At 41.8% G+C, this 15,594-nt stretch overlaps 1 protein-coding gene and 1 long non-coding RNA gene across 4 annotated transcripts in view; both read left to right on the forward strand.

Moving 5' to 3' along the window:
* The window catches only part of LOC101078735 (cubilin-like), a 78,500-nt gene that overhangs the window by 54,437 nt on the left and 8,469 nt on the right, over positions 1–15,594 (forward strand). The window contains exons 22-37 of the mRNA XM_029835161.1: positions 9,035–9,193; positions 9,331–9,402; positions 9,564–9,708; positions 9,798–9,994; positions 10,093–10,191; positions 10,309–10,470; positions 11,886–11,957; positions 13,397–13,541; positions 13,631–13,827; positions 13,917–14,015; positions 14,133–14,294; positions 14,432–14,503; positions 14,665–14,809; positions 14,899–15,095; positions 15,194–15,292; positions 15,410–15,571. Coding sequence (XP_029691021.1) covers positions 9,035–9,193; positions 9,331–9,402; positions 9,564–9,708; positions 9,798–9,994; positions 10,093–10,191; positions 10,309–10,470; positions 11,886–11,957; positions 13,397–13,541; positions 13,631–13,827; positions 13,917–14,015; positions 14,133–14,294; positions 14,432–14,503; positions 14,665–14,809; positions 14,899–15,095; positions 15,194–15,292; positions 15,410–15,571 — 2,184 coding nt within the window. The remainder of the gene's footprint in view (positions 1–9,034; positions 9,194–9,330; positions 9,403–9,563; positions 9,709–9,797; positions 9,995–10,092; positions 10,192–10,308; positions 10,471–11,885; positions 11,958–13,396; positions 13,542–13,630; positions 13,828–13,916; positions 14,016–14,132; positions 14,295–14,431; positions 14,504–14,664; positions 14,810–14,898; positions 15,096–15,193; positions 15,293–15,409; positions 15,572–15,594) is intronic.
* On the forward strand, positions 3,532–5,697 carry LOC115249548 (uncharacterized). 3 transcript variants are annotated; one of them, XR_003888227.1, is made up of 4 exons: positions 3,532–3,644; positions 4,447–4,535; positions 4,639–5,421; positions 5,642–5,697. It is a non-coding gene; the product is annotated as an uncharacterized lncRNA (long non-coding RNA). The 3 variants fall into 3 exon arrangements; XR_003888226.1 differs by having other exon boundaries at positions 3,547–3,955; XR_003888225.1 differs by having other exon boundaries at positions 3,547–4,535.

A 15,594-nucleotide genomic window follows, 5' to 3' on the forward strand; every position in this document is an offset into this window, starting at 1 on the left:
AATATTCAACATTGAAATCCTCATCACTTAATTGATCAACAGCTATTTGTAAAACAATCGGTACTTGATTAAAATATTCAACATTGAAATCCTCATCCATATCTTAAACAAAAGACAGAAAAAGGAAAAAAAAAAAAAAAAATTACAGCTTTTTCAACACTGTTTTAGTACACCTTTGGTTACAATTGGAGGAAACAATATACCGTATGACATTATTGAAAATCTCCAGCACTACCTTGTCTTGGGGGTGTTGGGAATGAATGTAGCAGCCTGTATCCTCCTCCACCCTGTCAAAGAGCGGATCAGGAATGCTCTCGTGGTGCTCGTGCTGTTGTTGGGGATGATTGTATCCGGCTGTATCCCCGTCCACCCTGTTGAAGGACGGTTGACGAACGCTCTCGTGGTGCTTGTGCCGTTGTTGGGGATGATCGTTGCCCCCCGTATCCCCCTCGACCCTGTTGAAGGACGGTTCAGGAACGCTCTCGTTTAATCTCAACCCTGAATCTGTAATTAGATGAGAGATGAGTTATTTTTTTTTTTTTTTTTTATATATTATTATTATTATTAGTCAAGAAGATATAGTATAAAATATACCATCAAACAATCTCCTAACAATGTTAGACTTGTGTCTCTGGTTCCTACGTCTCCTTATCGGCCTCGCAGGTTCGAAAGGATCTGGTGCCGCTGTAAGTACAGGGGTCAGAGTGGTACACGCTTGCCGTATTCTACGTCTCCTCGCAGGGGCAGAAGGTTCACGGGAGAGTGGAGCTGCCGTGGGAGTCACAGTGCTCAGAGAGGCGCACGTTTGAAGGTTCTGTTTTGATGGTTCTGTTTAGACAGAGGGGAAAATCGTTAAAATACAAATCATCAAAACGGCACATATTTTGTATATACTTCTAATCACAGATAAATATATTACCTTGTACAGTCGACTTCGGTCCTCCTGGCTGTCTCACACGTCTTCTGGAGAGTTTGTTCGTCTGCTTACTTGAGTCAGTCCCATGTTGAAGTGCCGAGGGTCTGCTCTCAATCTCAATTTCACCAATTTCAGTTACACAGCAATTTGTCCCCTGCACGGGGGGTGGGGTTTCAGAACACAGCAATGCTTTTACTGCTTTTTCAGTTTCTTGGTTGTCTTCGGATACCAATCTTTCAGCCCTGGCTAACAGATCTGAAAAATGTATCATAAAAAGTTATATTTCAGCAATCTATGAACAACTGAGCTGTTCATAAAAAACAAAAAACAACCAAAAAAAAAAAAAAACTGTATGTAAAATACCAATGTCTGTTTGCGTGAGGGTTATTCCTTCAAACTCATCGGCGCTGACTTTAAAGATACAGAAAGTTACACTTAAAAATCTAGAATAAAAATAGAACAACTTTCAGGTTAAAAAGATCACGGATTGCTTACCAGGATAAATTGGCATATGGTGAACCTCTACTGTAACTTCTAAAACACAGTTATTCGTAAATAGTAGTTAATCATTAATAGTTCATTCATTAATAGTTTTCTAAAACTATTTAGAAAACTACAGAGAAAAAGTTTGGGAAGAATTTGAGGCTTACCGGTAGTCATCTTTGCAGCCATCTTTGTTTGTTACACGCGCTCGCAGACGGTGAAGCTTCTGATGAAGTTCTGGAGGACTGAGCTAATGACTGTGAGATGATCATGTATATATTCGCTTTACAATGCTTGGCGAGAAGGAAAAAAAAAAAAAGTTGATTGGCGCCGAAAAGTCTGATATTGACGACTGCCCCGGTGGACCAACTGGTGGTGATGTAGCTCCCATGGGGATAAGTCCCTACACGGGAACTCTACCAAACAACAGGTTCAGGCGATATAACTCATGTTAAGAATGTTTTTCTCCAGGAGGGCCTCCAGGTCTCCAGGGGATTTAAGCTTCTTCAGTTACACACCTCGGACACCGGAAGACAACGTAGGCCCCTAAATTTCTTACTTGAGGCCACCAACTCTTTTCTCTTTTCTTCTGAACCACAGTGTTAGGGTTCTAACAGTCTAACTTTCTCCAATAGTTTTCTCTTCTCTAGTTTTCACAAATGTTTCACAAAATGTTTGTTCTGTGGAAGGTTTCTGTTCTGTGTTGTTTCTTTCTTCACAGCCTTCTTCAGTCACACACACCATTCCCGGTTTGATCAGTTTCAACACACCCCAGTCATTGGAAGACATCGTAGCCGACAACATAGGCCCCTCAGTGGAAGATTCTTCCCGCTGATAGAGAATCAACTCCCCCGTCTTGTAACGGAACACATACCCAAAACACCCTGTTTGACTATAAGGCTCCAAAGACCATTCTTGCTGCAAAGGCTCAGAAGGTGACGCCTGAGAACGCTGTACAAACACCGTGGATTTTTCAACTACTTTTCCACACAATTCTCTTATAACGGTCACAGCCGTCTCACCAATCACGGATGTAGAACTACTCATGTTGCCCACAGATGGATATGCCAGGACTATGGCAAAACTGATTTGTAACTGTTTTGTAACTCCCGCCCTTCCTTATTGAAAACAGGTGGGCGAGGGAGAATGGCGGGAGGCGGGAGGCGGGAGGGAGAAAGGGAGGTGGAGGGGGGGGGGGACCCTCCTCCCTTTTTAAAAAAAGGCGGGCAAGGGAGAATGGCGGGAGGCGGGAGGGAGAAAGGGAGGTGGAGGGGGGGAACAGTTGTGGGCGGGTTCAGGGAAAGGTCAACCTGTCACTTTGACAAGAAGTGGTCCATTTCTTCTCTCTAATATGTGATTTAAATGGAATTTATTTGTTAAAATTACAAATATTGGCAAAAGAAACCGGGAAATACTGCAATACTCATAACAAAGCAACTTTGATAAATTGACATGCAAATATTGCAAAAACTATTGTTTTAGTCTTTTTTTTTTAAATACAAAAACTATATGTTATTTCCTTCACAAGTTTGTCCTTTTAGCAAAATTATTCATTTTAACATTGATGAAGTTATGTTAATTGAGGTCAACCAAATGTGATTTCACACAAAATTTCATTGTAACGTGAAACCGTTTACTGCCTATCTATTTATATATTTTTAAAATTATAAACTTATAATGACATTGTTTTTATAGCCTATTGTACTGTTCAATCTTAACCCTTGCTTTATATATTTTTTGTCTTTAGATTTTAATGCATTACAGCCCATTATTATTATTGTTAATAATAATAATAATAGCAACAATAACAACAACAATAATAATAATTATTATTTATATAATAATATTTATTTATATAATAATTCAAATAGAATATATATATTCATAATACTCATAATGGGCAGTGCATCGTCATCACTGGCTAATCGACCTAACAGCGCCTCTCTCCAGAGGCTGATACCTGTGCAATAAAGCCGCCTCCTTCCGAGACTTATTTTTTTGAGTTTAAAATTGCGCGGGTTAAGCTCGTCTCTGATTGGATAATGATGGAAAGGCGCGAACTCCTCGTTGACGGACACAACTGACACCACTCGCGAACGGGTCGGAACAGAGCAGAAATCGCAGAAATTTTTCATTTCAAAAGATTTTACAAAAAATCGACACACTACATACAAGATTTTGCAGGGTCTGGAGTGACTGCGCAATTGGAAAAAAGTCTAAAGTCTGAAAGTCTAAAGTTTGCACGGTAAGTTTTCTTACTTTCTTTGGGAGACCTAGCAAAAATGTGTGCTAATAGCAAATGGCGTAAGTTAGCAATTCTCTGTGTCCAAAACCACCCCCTATACCCTACATAGTGCACTTAATCGCGTGGACGCCATTTTGAAATAGTGTCCGAATTAGTGAGCATCGCGAGTGCACTCAATGTATCCCACAATGCACTGCAAAAAGTACTGTACAACCGATGCACCTGGGCTCGGTAATATATCCCATCAGCCTTTACGGTATCACGTGGTAATCTGTCGATGGCGGGTAAACGAGCAGACATGACGTACAAATGTATGTAATATTATGTTATTATTATATGGTATTTGTTTCACATATCTTACTAGAGCGTAAAATTCTTTCACTTTAGTTGAACATTGCTGCCTCCATTTTAAATGTTTTTTGCCTTTATTTATTTATACGCGACTATAAGCATCTTATTAGATTACGTACCGCTTTAATTCTGCCGTACTAGAGTCGGTGCATTTCAAATGCAAATTTAAGGTACTGTAGGAGTGGTATTAATATAACGCAGACTGATGGCTTGAATTGATTTCTTAAGGGAGTGACGATGATATAAATATGATGATCCGATGCCGGATGGAGAAGGACCACCTCTTCTCCGGGAAGAGGTTTTCTGCTGCAGCAGGATGGGAGTGGGTGGTGGCAAAATGTTATTAAATACTGTATTGTATTGCTGTAACTTGGAATCTGGTGTGATCACAATCCAGAAACTAAACTGATGGACTTCTGCAATTTGTTTATGTCCTTGTTCCAATTTGTAGAGCTGTGCTGAGGGAAATTGGCCTCACCGGAAAGCTGACTCCAGCACGAGCAGCCAAAAAGTGGGAGAACCTTAACAAAAACCGACAAGGTTTGTAATAATTGCTTTAAATTTGGTCTAAATGTAACAGACTTAATAATTATAGGAAATGTTGCATTGCTGTTTGAATTAGTCGCTTATTCCCTATTTGTAGGAGCTTCGGAGACCACCATCAGGGTCTGGGACTGAGTCTGGGGAGGTCACAGCTGACAAATGGAAATATTGCCCGCCATCTGGTCTTCATAATGCCAAAAGCCCGTTCTATCACAGAACGGGCTTTTGCATGATGTCTGTTGAACCTGGCCACCATCATATTCGCCACTGGCTCCCTGTACGGTGTAACTAGGGCTATAGTCCTGGACATACAGGGATAGCCACCATCCCCAACTATACAATATCCCTCAGGTGGGTACAGTCCCTGAACATACAGAGGGCTGTTTCTCAGGACTCGCGCGTCATGGACTGAGCCTGGGTAGCCAGTAAAAATGTCTATAAAAAGGCCCTGGTGGTCACACACTGCTTGCAGCTGGATGGAATAGAAAAGCTTCCTGTTGAAATAACACTGAGCATGTGCACCTGGGGACTTAATTCTAATGTGGCACCCGTCAATGCTGCCCACCACATTTTGAAGAGCCGGTGATCCCGACAGGCGCTGAAATCCAGCAGCAATATTCGGAATGTCTACCAGACCTGGAAATTTGATGGTCCGATTCTTCAGGGACAGAACTTTGTCTGACATCCTGTGAACAATGTCAAAGACTGTGGAACGTGGAATTGAAAATCCCCTTGACACCACACGATAAGAGGTTGCGCTTGCCAGCCAGAAAAGGTACACTAAAACCTCCACTTCCAGACCCCAGCCATGGTCAAACGGTGAGCGCAGGACATCGATGAGTTTGGCCACCGTTGACCGAGAGAGACGGAAGTCTGGGCGGAGGTCAGTTTGGCCATCAATGTACATCGGCAGCAATGGAACATGCCTGTCCTGCACACAATACTGTGATGGTTGCTCGTTCTGTTGGTAAAACAAAGTTGTTGTTTTTTTTAAAGGCAATTTTCCACTGTGCTGTTTGATACAATATGATCATCTTAAAATAACACATAAATGTGGAAATCAATCTACCATCAAATGTTCCCCCCCCCTCCCTCACTTACAGTTTGATATCTGGATCTTAGAGCCAAAATTGCCCTTCGGACGCGTCTGTTCCTCGCCAGACGGCGGGATCGCAGCGAAAAGAATACTAAAGAGTACGAAAAGCAGTTCTGGAGCCATTTTGTGATGTAAAATTCCCGTATGTAAAATTCCTGTATTACTTATATAGATATTTGAGAATTTACCATCATATCATGGCGCGAAAATGTCACCGGACACTAATTATTTGAGATAATAAGGAAGTGTTATGTTATTGTTATTGACATTAATATTTTAATCTATTATTATTATATAAAGATAATAATAGGGTAAAATATTGTACTTTCAAAGAAACAAGCGCTGAATGTGTTTGGGTATGTTTCGGATGGGTTAAAATAATTAAATGGACCTGGCCACTTTTCCCGGGGAACGGTTCGTTATTATTATGCGACAACATTACGTCATTTTACATGCGCCGTAGTGTCCGTAGTGTCCATGGTGTCCGAAAGCTAATTTTGAATTGAGTGCGCTACGTAGTTCACTCAATCCATGTCCCCCATGTAGTGAGTAGTGAATAGGGAACGAGTGTGTGGTTTCGGAAACAGCCCATATTGCAAAAAGTACGTCAGTTCGTAATTATTAAGCAGAGAGAGACAGACAAACACTTGAAATTTTAAAAATGATCACCTGTGTCTTTTGTAAAAAGAAATTGGTTACGTTAAGATGCTATGTGCAACATTGCAGAGTGCATAGGAATGAGTCACGCTGTCTTTTCAAACGTGTTGGCGCCAACTGTAATAAAACCTTTACTACTTACTCGGCTTTCAAGGGCCATTTTTACCGTGCGCACAATATACTTGAGCCACAAGCTGTTTCTGTTGTTGCGGATTTAAAATGTGCGGTTTCATTGTGTGTCCGCCATTTTCAAACAGTGAAAGAGCTAGTGTCACACTTAAAGGATCACATTGGCGAAGGCAGGTCTGTGTCATGTTGGAATAGTTTTTGAAACTCAGATGTAATTTCTCACATGCTGTCAGGATCAGCTACAGGAACTAGAAAATCCTGCTGGTTAAATAAGCAAAAAGGGGACCAGCCTTAAATGTAAACATCTCTCTTTTGTCCCCAACAGTTACAGGCGGTGATGAGGATGTTGTCAGTGTCGAAGTCTGGCCCAACTGTACACATTTCCTCCGGTGTCCAATGAGATCCCATCATGCCCAGTATGTATGGCAGCACCCAGGAGGCACGGTGTTGTGCAACTCCAGGGACGAGCATTGTGTCTTCCTGATCAACAGCATGGCTCCTCAGCTTGAGGGGAACTACAGTTGCATCTCCACAGAGGCAGGATACATCAAAGTGATTAAACAGTACCAAATTAAGCTGAAGAACCGAGGGGCTGGACACTCATGGAGCCCACTGCTTTGGATTCTTCTGACAGCTTTTTGGTTTGCTGGTCCAGAATAGATGCTAACCACAGGCATGGTTCAGGGCCAAGCCCGTGATCAGGTCCTGCGGCCCGTTTTACATAGCATGTTTAACAAATTGGGAGTCAAAATCTTAACGTTATGCTGTCCAACTCTGAGCTGTCAAATTTTTTGGAAAGACTAACAGGTGTTAAGAGTTAGTTCAACCAACCCTGAGTGAAGCCCTGCAGGATCTAAAAAGCCTTGGAATGCAAATGTATCGATGCATGCATCAATGCATCAATGGAATGCAAATAACAACAGCCGATGAAAACTCTTGATTCTCCTACTTCTCCCCTACAATATATTAATAATTATATACTTTTTCATAAAGATGTTATATATTTCTCAACATCAACTGGCTCTTTGAGAAATGGACACCCATGTCTGCGACTGTCTTAGCTGTGCAGGCTTCTAAATAAGAGCAGTGGAAACTCATGTTTCGAAGAAACTAGTTTCTAAAGTAACTGACTCATTGTGAAACTGAAAAACCACAGTTTCCCTCATCTCAGGATTGACTGAATCAATAAACCTCCCCTCAGAAATGGGCCCCAGGTTTGTGACCTCCAGCTCTATACTAGGACAGCGTTTTCCCACCTCTGACTCATTTTGCACGACTGAGGTGTCTTTAGATGGGGAACCCACCTGTTTGTGAAGGCACTGTCACACCAGCCACTGCTCTCAGTTTGCCTCTTCAAATGCCTCAAGAAATTAAGAAATGCTTATGGTGTTGAAACACACAGTCCTCAAAACTGCTTCACTTCCTTAAAAAAGATGTAAAGATTTATTTTGAAAGCAGCATATAGATGTCAGTTTTTGCTTCCTTTTTGTGTTAGTGTGGTTTAATTTATCGGTGTGTGTGTGTGTGTGTGAGGTGAGGTGGGGGGTGGGAGGTCGATGTGTTAATCTCACAAAAATGTTAATGTCTCTGTTAATGTCACAAAAAATCCCCCTCCACTCATTTACTTATTTAAGGATGTGTTTCTGTATCTGTATATTACTGTGGTTTCCGCGATGTCAGCACCAGCCACCATGCCATCGTTTTCTGTCTTTCTGAAATGCCACTTAAATAATTAAATGGTGTTTTGTCTCCTGTTCTTGAAATTGTGGACCCAAAGGATGTCAGACAGAATGGTCCAGATTATTTTGCACAGAAAAGTTGACAGATCCGGAACCATGATCTTAAGGTCAAGCTAACTAACCATAAAGTTAGTACTTTTGCACCTAAATGAACCTAAAGTCCTGCTTGAAAGTCCTAAACAAACATCCTAAAAAACATCCTGAAACCACTTTCACATCCACTTTCACATCCACTGGCTATATAAGTTGCAATACTGAATGTTTGAAGCAGAAGGTGAACAACTTCACCATGTGGACGCAACTGGTTCTTTGTGGCTTGATCGCCTCATGTGGGGTGCAAGGTATTGTTCAAATGTTCTTGTTTTTGACATTATTGGAATTATATAATACAAAATTTTAATTTCTATATTTTATAGAGTGATTGGCTATTTACTTTAAAAGTGATTTCCTATCTTTCTTCCAATGCACCAGCTTATTACACAACTGCCTCGTCGACAAGTAAGCAAAATAACAGCACAATATCCACACATAGTAACATTGTTATTGCTTTGATTTTAGCATGTACATGATTGCATTTTGTAGATTTTAAATTGCAATAATTTCCTAAATTCTCCTCATTGCAGTCTTCATCACCAAGAACAATATGGTCAGTTAACCCTCTTGTATTTCTTAGCTCAGCACTCCTCAGCAACAACTCCACAGCCGTCATGTCAGCATAACTGCAACACTCACATGGGAAGCTGCTCCTGCAGGAGCTCTTGTCAGTACTATGGCAACTGTTGCCGTGATTACTCCTGTAAGTATCATGCAGCTGCAGGTCTCCTTTACAAAATAATGAAAATCTAATTTTTTGTGCCTATTGGTTTCTTTGATAGATTACTGCCCATCAAGCACTGCATCAAGTACCACACAGGACCTGGGAACCAATTCAACTCCACAGCCGTCATGTCGATACAACTGTGGTTCTCACATGGGGAGCTGTTCCTGTGCGAGTTCCTGTCGCTTCTATGGCAACTGTTGCCATGATTACTACTGTAAGTATCATGTAGCTGTAAGCTCATTGGGGAAGACACCACATTGTGTCAGCAATGTTTGTCTGTTATTCCTGATATAGAGACAGATAATTTGAATTAAATATTATTGAGACCTAGGTAACTGTATTCTTTGATAGATTACTGCCCATCAAGCACTGCATCAAGTACCACACAGGACCTGGGAACCACAGAAACACCAAACACCACAGGTATGGATGGCCATCATGCCACTGGATTATTTTAGTTATAAATATCACATGTTGCATACTTTATTGTGTTTGATAGCTGTTTTATCAGCTCTTATTTTCAGACTGTCCTAATTTACTATTTCTTATTTATTGTTCGTATTTATGCTTCTGAATAAATTCAGGTGCACCGTGTGGTGGCTACCTATATGGAAGTAATGGCACTTTATACAGCCCCAACTATCCATCTTCATACCCAAACAATGCAAGATGTTCCTGGTACATCAGGCCAGGACGGAGCATCATAGAACTGGAGTTCTCTTATGTAAAGTAAGCAGCATCGATTGTCCTGGAGGCTCCTGTGCTGAGGATGATTATATTTTAAACATTTAATGCAAACCTCTCTTCTTCTTTTACAGCGTTGAGAGTCACTCCTCCTGTAGTTATGATGCTATTTACGTCTATGATGGCTACAATAGTAGTAGCCGGCTTCTGGGGAGATTATGTGGCTCCCAACGTGCCACCTTCCACTCCACTGGTGCCTATCTGACTGTGTACTTCCAGAGTGACAGCAGTGTGACCAGGCAGGGATTCCGTGCTCACTACCGAATAGTGTGTAGGTCCTGTTGGTCCTGTTGCACAATCCAGAGTGTCTATGTTTCTGTATATTCTATGTAGTTTCTATTAACAGTGTTTCACCTGTTGTTTCTGCAGCCAGTGGGTCTTGCAGGTTCAACTGTGGACACCAGGTTGGAAACTGTTCTTGTTCTACAAGCTGTCAGTACGGGGGGAGCTGTTGTCCTGACTACAACAGTAAGTATTGTTAGAAGACACAACGACACAGACGATATTCACTTTCCTTCAATGAGAATAACTGTCAAAAAAGTTGTTTGCAATGCAAACCTATATTTATTGTTAATCATCTGACAGATTACTGCGTAAACACATCTACACCGGCTCCCACCACACCAGTCTACCCCTCAGCAACAACTCCTCAGCCGTCATGTCGATACAACTGTGGTTCTCACATGGGGAGCTGCTCCTGTGCGAGTTCCTGTCGCTACTATGGCAACTGTTGCCGTGATTACAACTGTAAGTATCACGTAGCTGTAAGCTCATTGGGGAAGACACCACATTGTGTCAGCAATGTTTGTCTGTTATTCCTGATATAGAGACAGATAATTTGAATTAAATATTATTGAGACCTTCGTAACTGTATTCTTTGATAGATTACTGCCCATCAAGCACTGCATCAAGTACCACACAGGACCTGGGAACCACAGAAACACCAAACACCACAGGTATCGATGGCCATCATGCCACTGGATCATTTTAGTTATAAATATCACATGTTGCATACTTTATTGTGTTTGATAGCTGTTTTATCAGCTCTTATTTTCAGACTGTCCTAATTTACTATTTCTTATTTATTGTTGGTATTTATGCTTCTGAATAAATTCAGGTGCACCGTGTGGTGGCTACCTGTATGGACGTATGGCACTGTTGATACAGCCCCAACTATCCATCTTCATACCCAAACAATGCAAGATGTTCCTGGTACATCAGGCCAGGACGGAGCATCATAGAACTGGAGTTCTCTTATGTAAAGTAAGCAGCATCGATTGTCCTGGAGGCTCCTGTGCTGAGGATGATTATATTTTAAACATTTAATGCAAACCTCTCTTCTTCTTTTACAGCGTTGAGAGTCACTCCTCCTGTAGTTATGATGCTATTTACGTCTATGATGGCTACAATAGTAGTAGCCGGCTTCTGGGGAGATTATGTGGCTCCCAACGTGCCACCTTCCACTCCACTGGTGCCTATCTGACTGTGTACTTCCAGAGTGACAGCAGTGTGACCAGCCAGGGATTCCGTGCTCACTACCGAATAGTGTGTAGGTCCTGTTGGTCCTGTTGCACAATCCAGAGTGTCTATGTTTCTGTATATTCTATGTAGTTTCTATTAACAGTGTTTCACCTGTTGTTTCTGCAGCCAGCGGGTCTTGCAGGTTCAACTGTGGATACCAGGTTGGAAACTGTTCTTGTTCTACAAGCTGTCAGTACGGGGGGAGCTGTTGTCCTGACTACAACAGTAAGTATTGGTAGAAGACACAACGACACAGACAATATTCACTTTCCTTCAATGAGAATAACTGTCAAAAAAGTTGTTTGCAATGCAAACCTATATTTATTGTTAATCATCTGACAGATTACTGCGTAAACACATCTACACCGGCTCCCACCACACCAGTCTACCCCTCAGCAACAACTCCACAGCCGTCATGTCGATACAACTGTGGTTCTCACATGGGGAGCTGCTCCTGTGCGAGTTCCTGTCGCTACTATGGCAACTGTTGCCGTGATTACAACTGTAAGTATCACGTAGCTGTAAGCTCATTGGGGAAGACACCACATTGTGTCAGCAATGTTTGTCTGTTATTCCTGATATAGAGACAGATAATTTGAATTAAATATTATTGAGACCTAGGTAACTGTATTCTTTGATAGATTACTGCCCATCAAGCACTGCATCAAGTACCACACAGGACCTGGGAACCACAGAAACACCAAACACCACAGGTATGGATGGCCATCATGCCACTGGATCATTTTAGTTATAAATATCACATGTTGCATACTTTATTGTGTTTGATAGCTGTTTTATCAGCTCTTATTTTCAGACTGTCCTAATTTACTATTTCTTATTTATTGTTCGTATTTATGCTTCTGAATAAATTCAGGTGCACCGTGTGGTGGCTACCTATATGGAAGTTCTGGAACTGTTGATAGCCCCAACTATCCATCTTCATACCCAAACAATGCAAGATGTTCCTGGTACATCAGGCCAGGACGGAGCATCATAGAACTGGAGTTCTCTTATGTAAAGTAAGCAGCATCGATTGTCCTGGAGGCTCCTGTGCTGAGGATGATTATATTTTAAACATTTAATGCAAACCTCTCTTCTTCTTTTACAGCGTTGAGAGTCACTCCTCCTGTAGTTATGATGCTATTTACGTCTATGATGGCTACAATAGTAGTAGCCGGCTTCTGGGGAGATTATGTGGCTCCCAACGTGCCACCTTCCACTCCACTGGTGCCTATCTGACTGTGTACTTCCAGAGTGACAGCAGTGTGACCAGGCAGGGATTCAGTGCTCACTACCGAATAGTGTGTAGGTCCTGTTGGTCCTGTTGCACAATCCAGAGTGTCTATGTTTCTATATATTCTATGTAGTTTCTATTAACAGTGTTTCACCTGTTGTTTCTGCAGCCAGTGGGTCTTGCAGGTTCAACTGTGGATACCAGGTTGGAAACTGTTCTTGTTCTACAAGCTGTCAGTACTGGGGGAAGCTGTTGTCCTGACTACAACAGTAAGTATTGGTAGAAGACACAACGACACAGACGATATTCACTTTCCTTCAATGAGAATAACTGTCAAAAAAGTTGTTTGCAATGCAAACCTATATTTATTGTTAATCATCTGACAGATTACTGCGTAAACACATCTACACCGGCTCCCACCACACCAGTCTACCCCTCAGCAACAACTCCACAGCCGTCATGTCGATACAACTGTGGTTCTCACATGGGGAGCTGCTCCTGTGCGAGTTCCTGTCGCTACTATGGCAACTGTTGCCGTGATTACAACTGTAAGTATCACGTAGCTGTAAGCTCATTGGGGAAGACACCACATTGTGTCAGCAATGTTTGTCTGTTATTCCTGATATAGAGACAGATAATTTGAATTAAATATTATTGAGACCTAGGTAACTGTATTCTTTGATAGATTACTGCCCATCAAGCACTGCATCCAGTACCACACAGGACCTGGGAACCACAGAAACACCAAACACCACAGGTATCGATGGCCATCATGCCACTGGATCATTTTAGTTATAAATATCACATGTTGCATACTTTATTGTGTTTGATAGCTGTTTTATCAGCTCTTATTTTCAGACTGTCCTAATTTACTATTTCTTATTTATTGTTGGTATTTATGCTTCTGAATAAATTCAGGTGCACCGTGTGGTGGCTACCTATATGGAAGTAATGGCACTTTATACAGCCCCAACTATCCATCTTCATACCCAAACAATGCAAGATGTTCCTGGTACATCAGGCCAGGACGGAGCATCATAGAACTGGAGTTCTCTTATGTAAAGTAAGCAGCATCGATTGTCCTGGAGGCTCCTGTGATGAGGATGATTATATTTTAAACATTTAATGCAAACCTCTCTTCTTCTTTTACAGCGTTGAGAGTCACTCCTCCTGTAGTTATGATGCTATTTACGTCTATGATGGCTACAATAGTGGTAGCCGGCTTCTGGGGAGATTATGTGGCTCCCAACGTGCCACCTTCCACTCCACTGGTGCCTATCTGACTGTGTACTTCCAGAGTGACAGCAGTGTGACCAGGCAGGGATTCCGTGCTCACTACCGAATAGTGTGTAGGTCCTGTTGCACAATCCAGAGTGTCTATGTTTCTATATATTCTATGTAGTTTCTATTAACAGTGTTTCACCTGTTGTTTCTGCAGCCAGTGGGTCTTGCAGGTTCAACTGTGGACACCAGGTTGGAAACTGTTCTTGTTCTACAAGCTGTCAGTACTGGGGGAGCTGTTGTCCTGACTACAACAGTAAGTATTGGTAGAAAACACAACGACACAGACGATATTCACTTTCCTTCAATGAGAATAACTGTCAAAAAAGTTGTTTGCAATGCAAACCTATATTTATTGTTAATCATCTGACAGATTACTGCGTAAACACATCTACACCGGCTCCCACCACACCAGTCTACCCCTCAGCAACAACTCCACAGCCGTCATGTCGATACAACTGTGGTTCTCACATGGGGAGCTGCTCCTGTGCGAGTTCCTGTCGCTACTATGGCAACTGTTGCCGTGATTACAACTGTAAGTATCACGTAGCTGTAAGCTCATTGGGGAAGACACCACATTGTGTCAGCAATGTTTGTCTGTTATTCCTGATATAGAGACAGATAATTTGAATTAAATATTATTGAGACCTAGGTAACTGTATTCTTTGATAGATTACTGCCCATCAAGCACTGCATCAAGTACCACACAGGACCTGGGAACCACAGAAACACCAAACACCACAGGTATCGATGGCCATCATGCCACTGGATCATTTTAGTTATAAATATCACATGTTGCATACTTTATTGTGTTTGATAGCTGTTTTATCAGCTCTTATTTTCAGACTGTCCTAATTTACTATTTCTTATTTATTGTTGGTATTTATGCTTCTGAATAAATTCAGGTGCACCGTGTGGTGGCTACCTATATGGAAGTAATGGCACTTTATACAGCCCCAACTATCCATCTTCATACCCAAACAATGCAAGATGTTCCTGGTACATCAGGCCAGGACGGAGCATCATAGAACTGGAGTTCTCTTATGTAAAGTAAGCAGCATCGATTGTCCTGGAGGCTCCTGTGATGAGGATGATTATATTTTAAACATTTAATGCAAACCTCTCTTCTTCTTTTACAGCGTTGAGAGTCACTCCTCCTGTAGTTATGATGCTATTTACGTCTATGATGGCTACAATAGTAGTAGCCGGCTTCTGGGGAGATTATGTGGCTCCCAACGTGCCACCTTCCACTCCACTGGTGCCTATCTGACTGTGTACTTCCAGAGTGACAGCAGTGTGACCAGGCAGGGATTCCGTGCTCACTACCGAATAGTGTGTAGGTCCTGTTGGTCCTGTTGCACAATCCAGAGTGTCTATGTTTCTATATATTCTATGTAGTTTCTATTAACAGTGTTTCACCTGTTGTTTCTGCAGCCAGTGGGTCTTGCAGGTTCAACTGTGGACACCAGGTTGGAAACTGTTCTTGTTCTTCAAGCTGTCAGTACTGGGGGAGCTGTTGTCCTGACTACAACAGTAAGTATTGGTAGAAAACACAACGACACAGACGATATTCACTTTCCTTCAATGAGAATAACTGTCAAAAAAGTTGTTTGCAATGCAAACCTATATTTATTGTTAATCATCTGACAGATTACTGCGTAAACACATCTACACCGGCTCCCACCACACCAGTCTACCCCTCAGCAACAACTCCACAGCCGTCATGTCGATACAACTGTGGTTCTCACATGGGGAGCTGCTCCTGTGCGAGTTCCTGTCGCTACTATGGCAACTGTTGCCGTGATTACAACTGTAAGTATCACGTAGCTGTAAGC

This window comes from Takifugu rubripes, chromosome 4 (genome assembly GCF_901000725.2).
Source record: "Takifugu rubripes chromosome 4, fTakRub1.2, whole genome shotgun sequence".
NCBI lineage: Eukaryota > Metazoa > Chordata > Actinopteri > Tetraodontiformes > Tetraodontidae > Takifugu > Takifugu rubripes.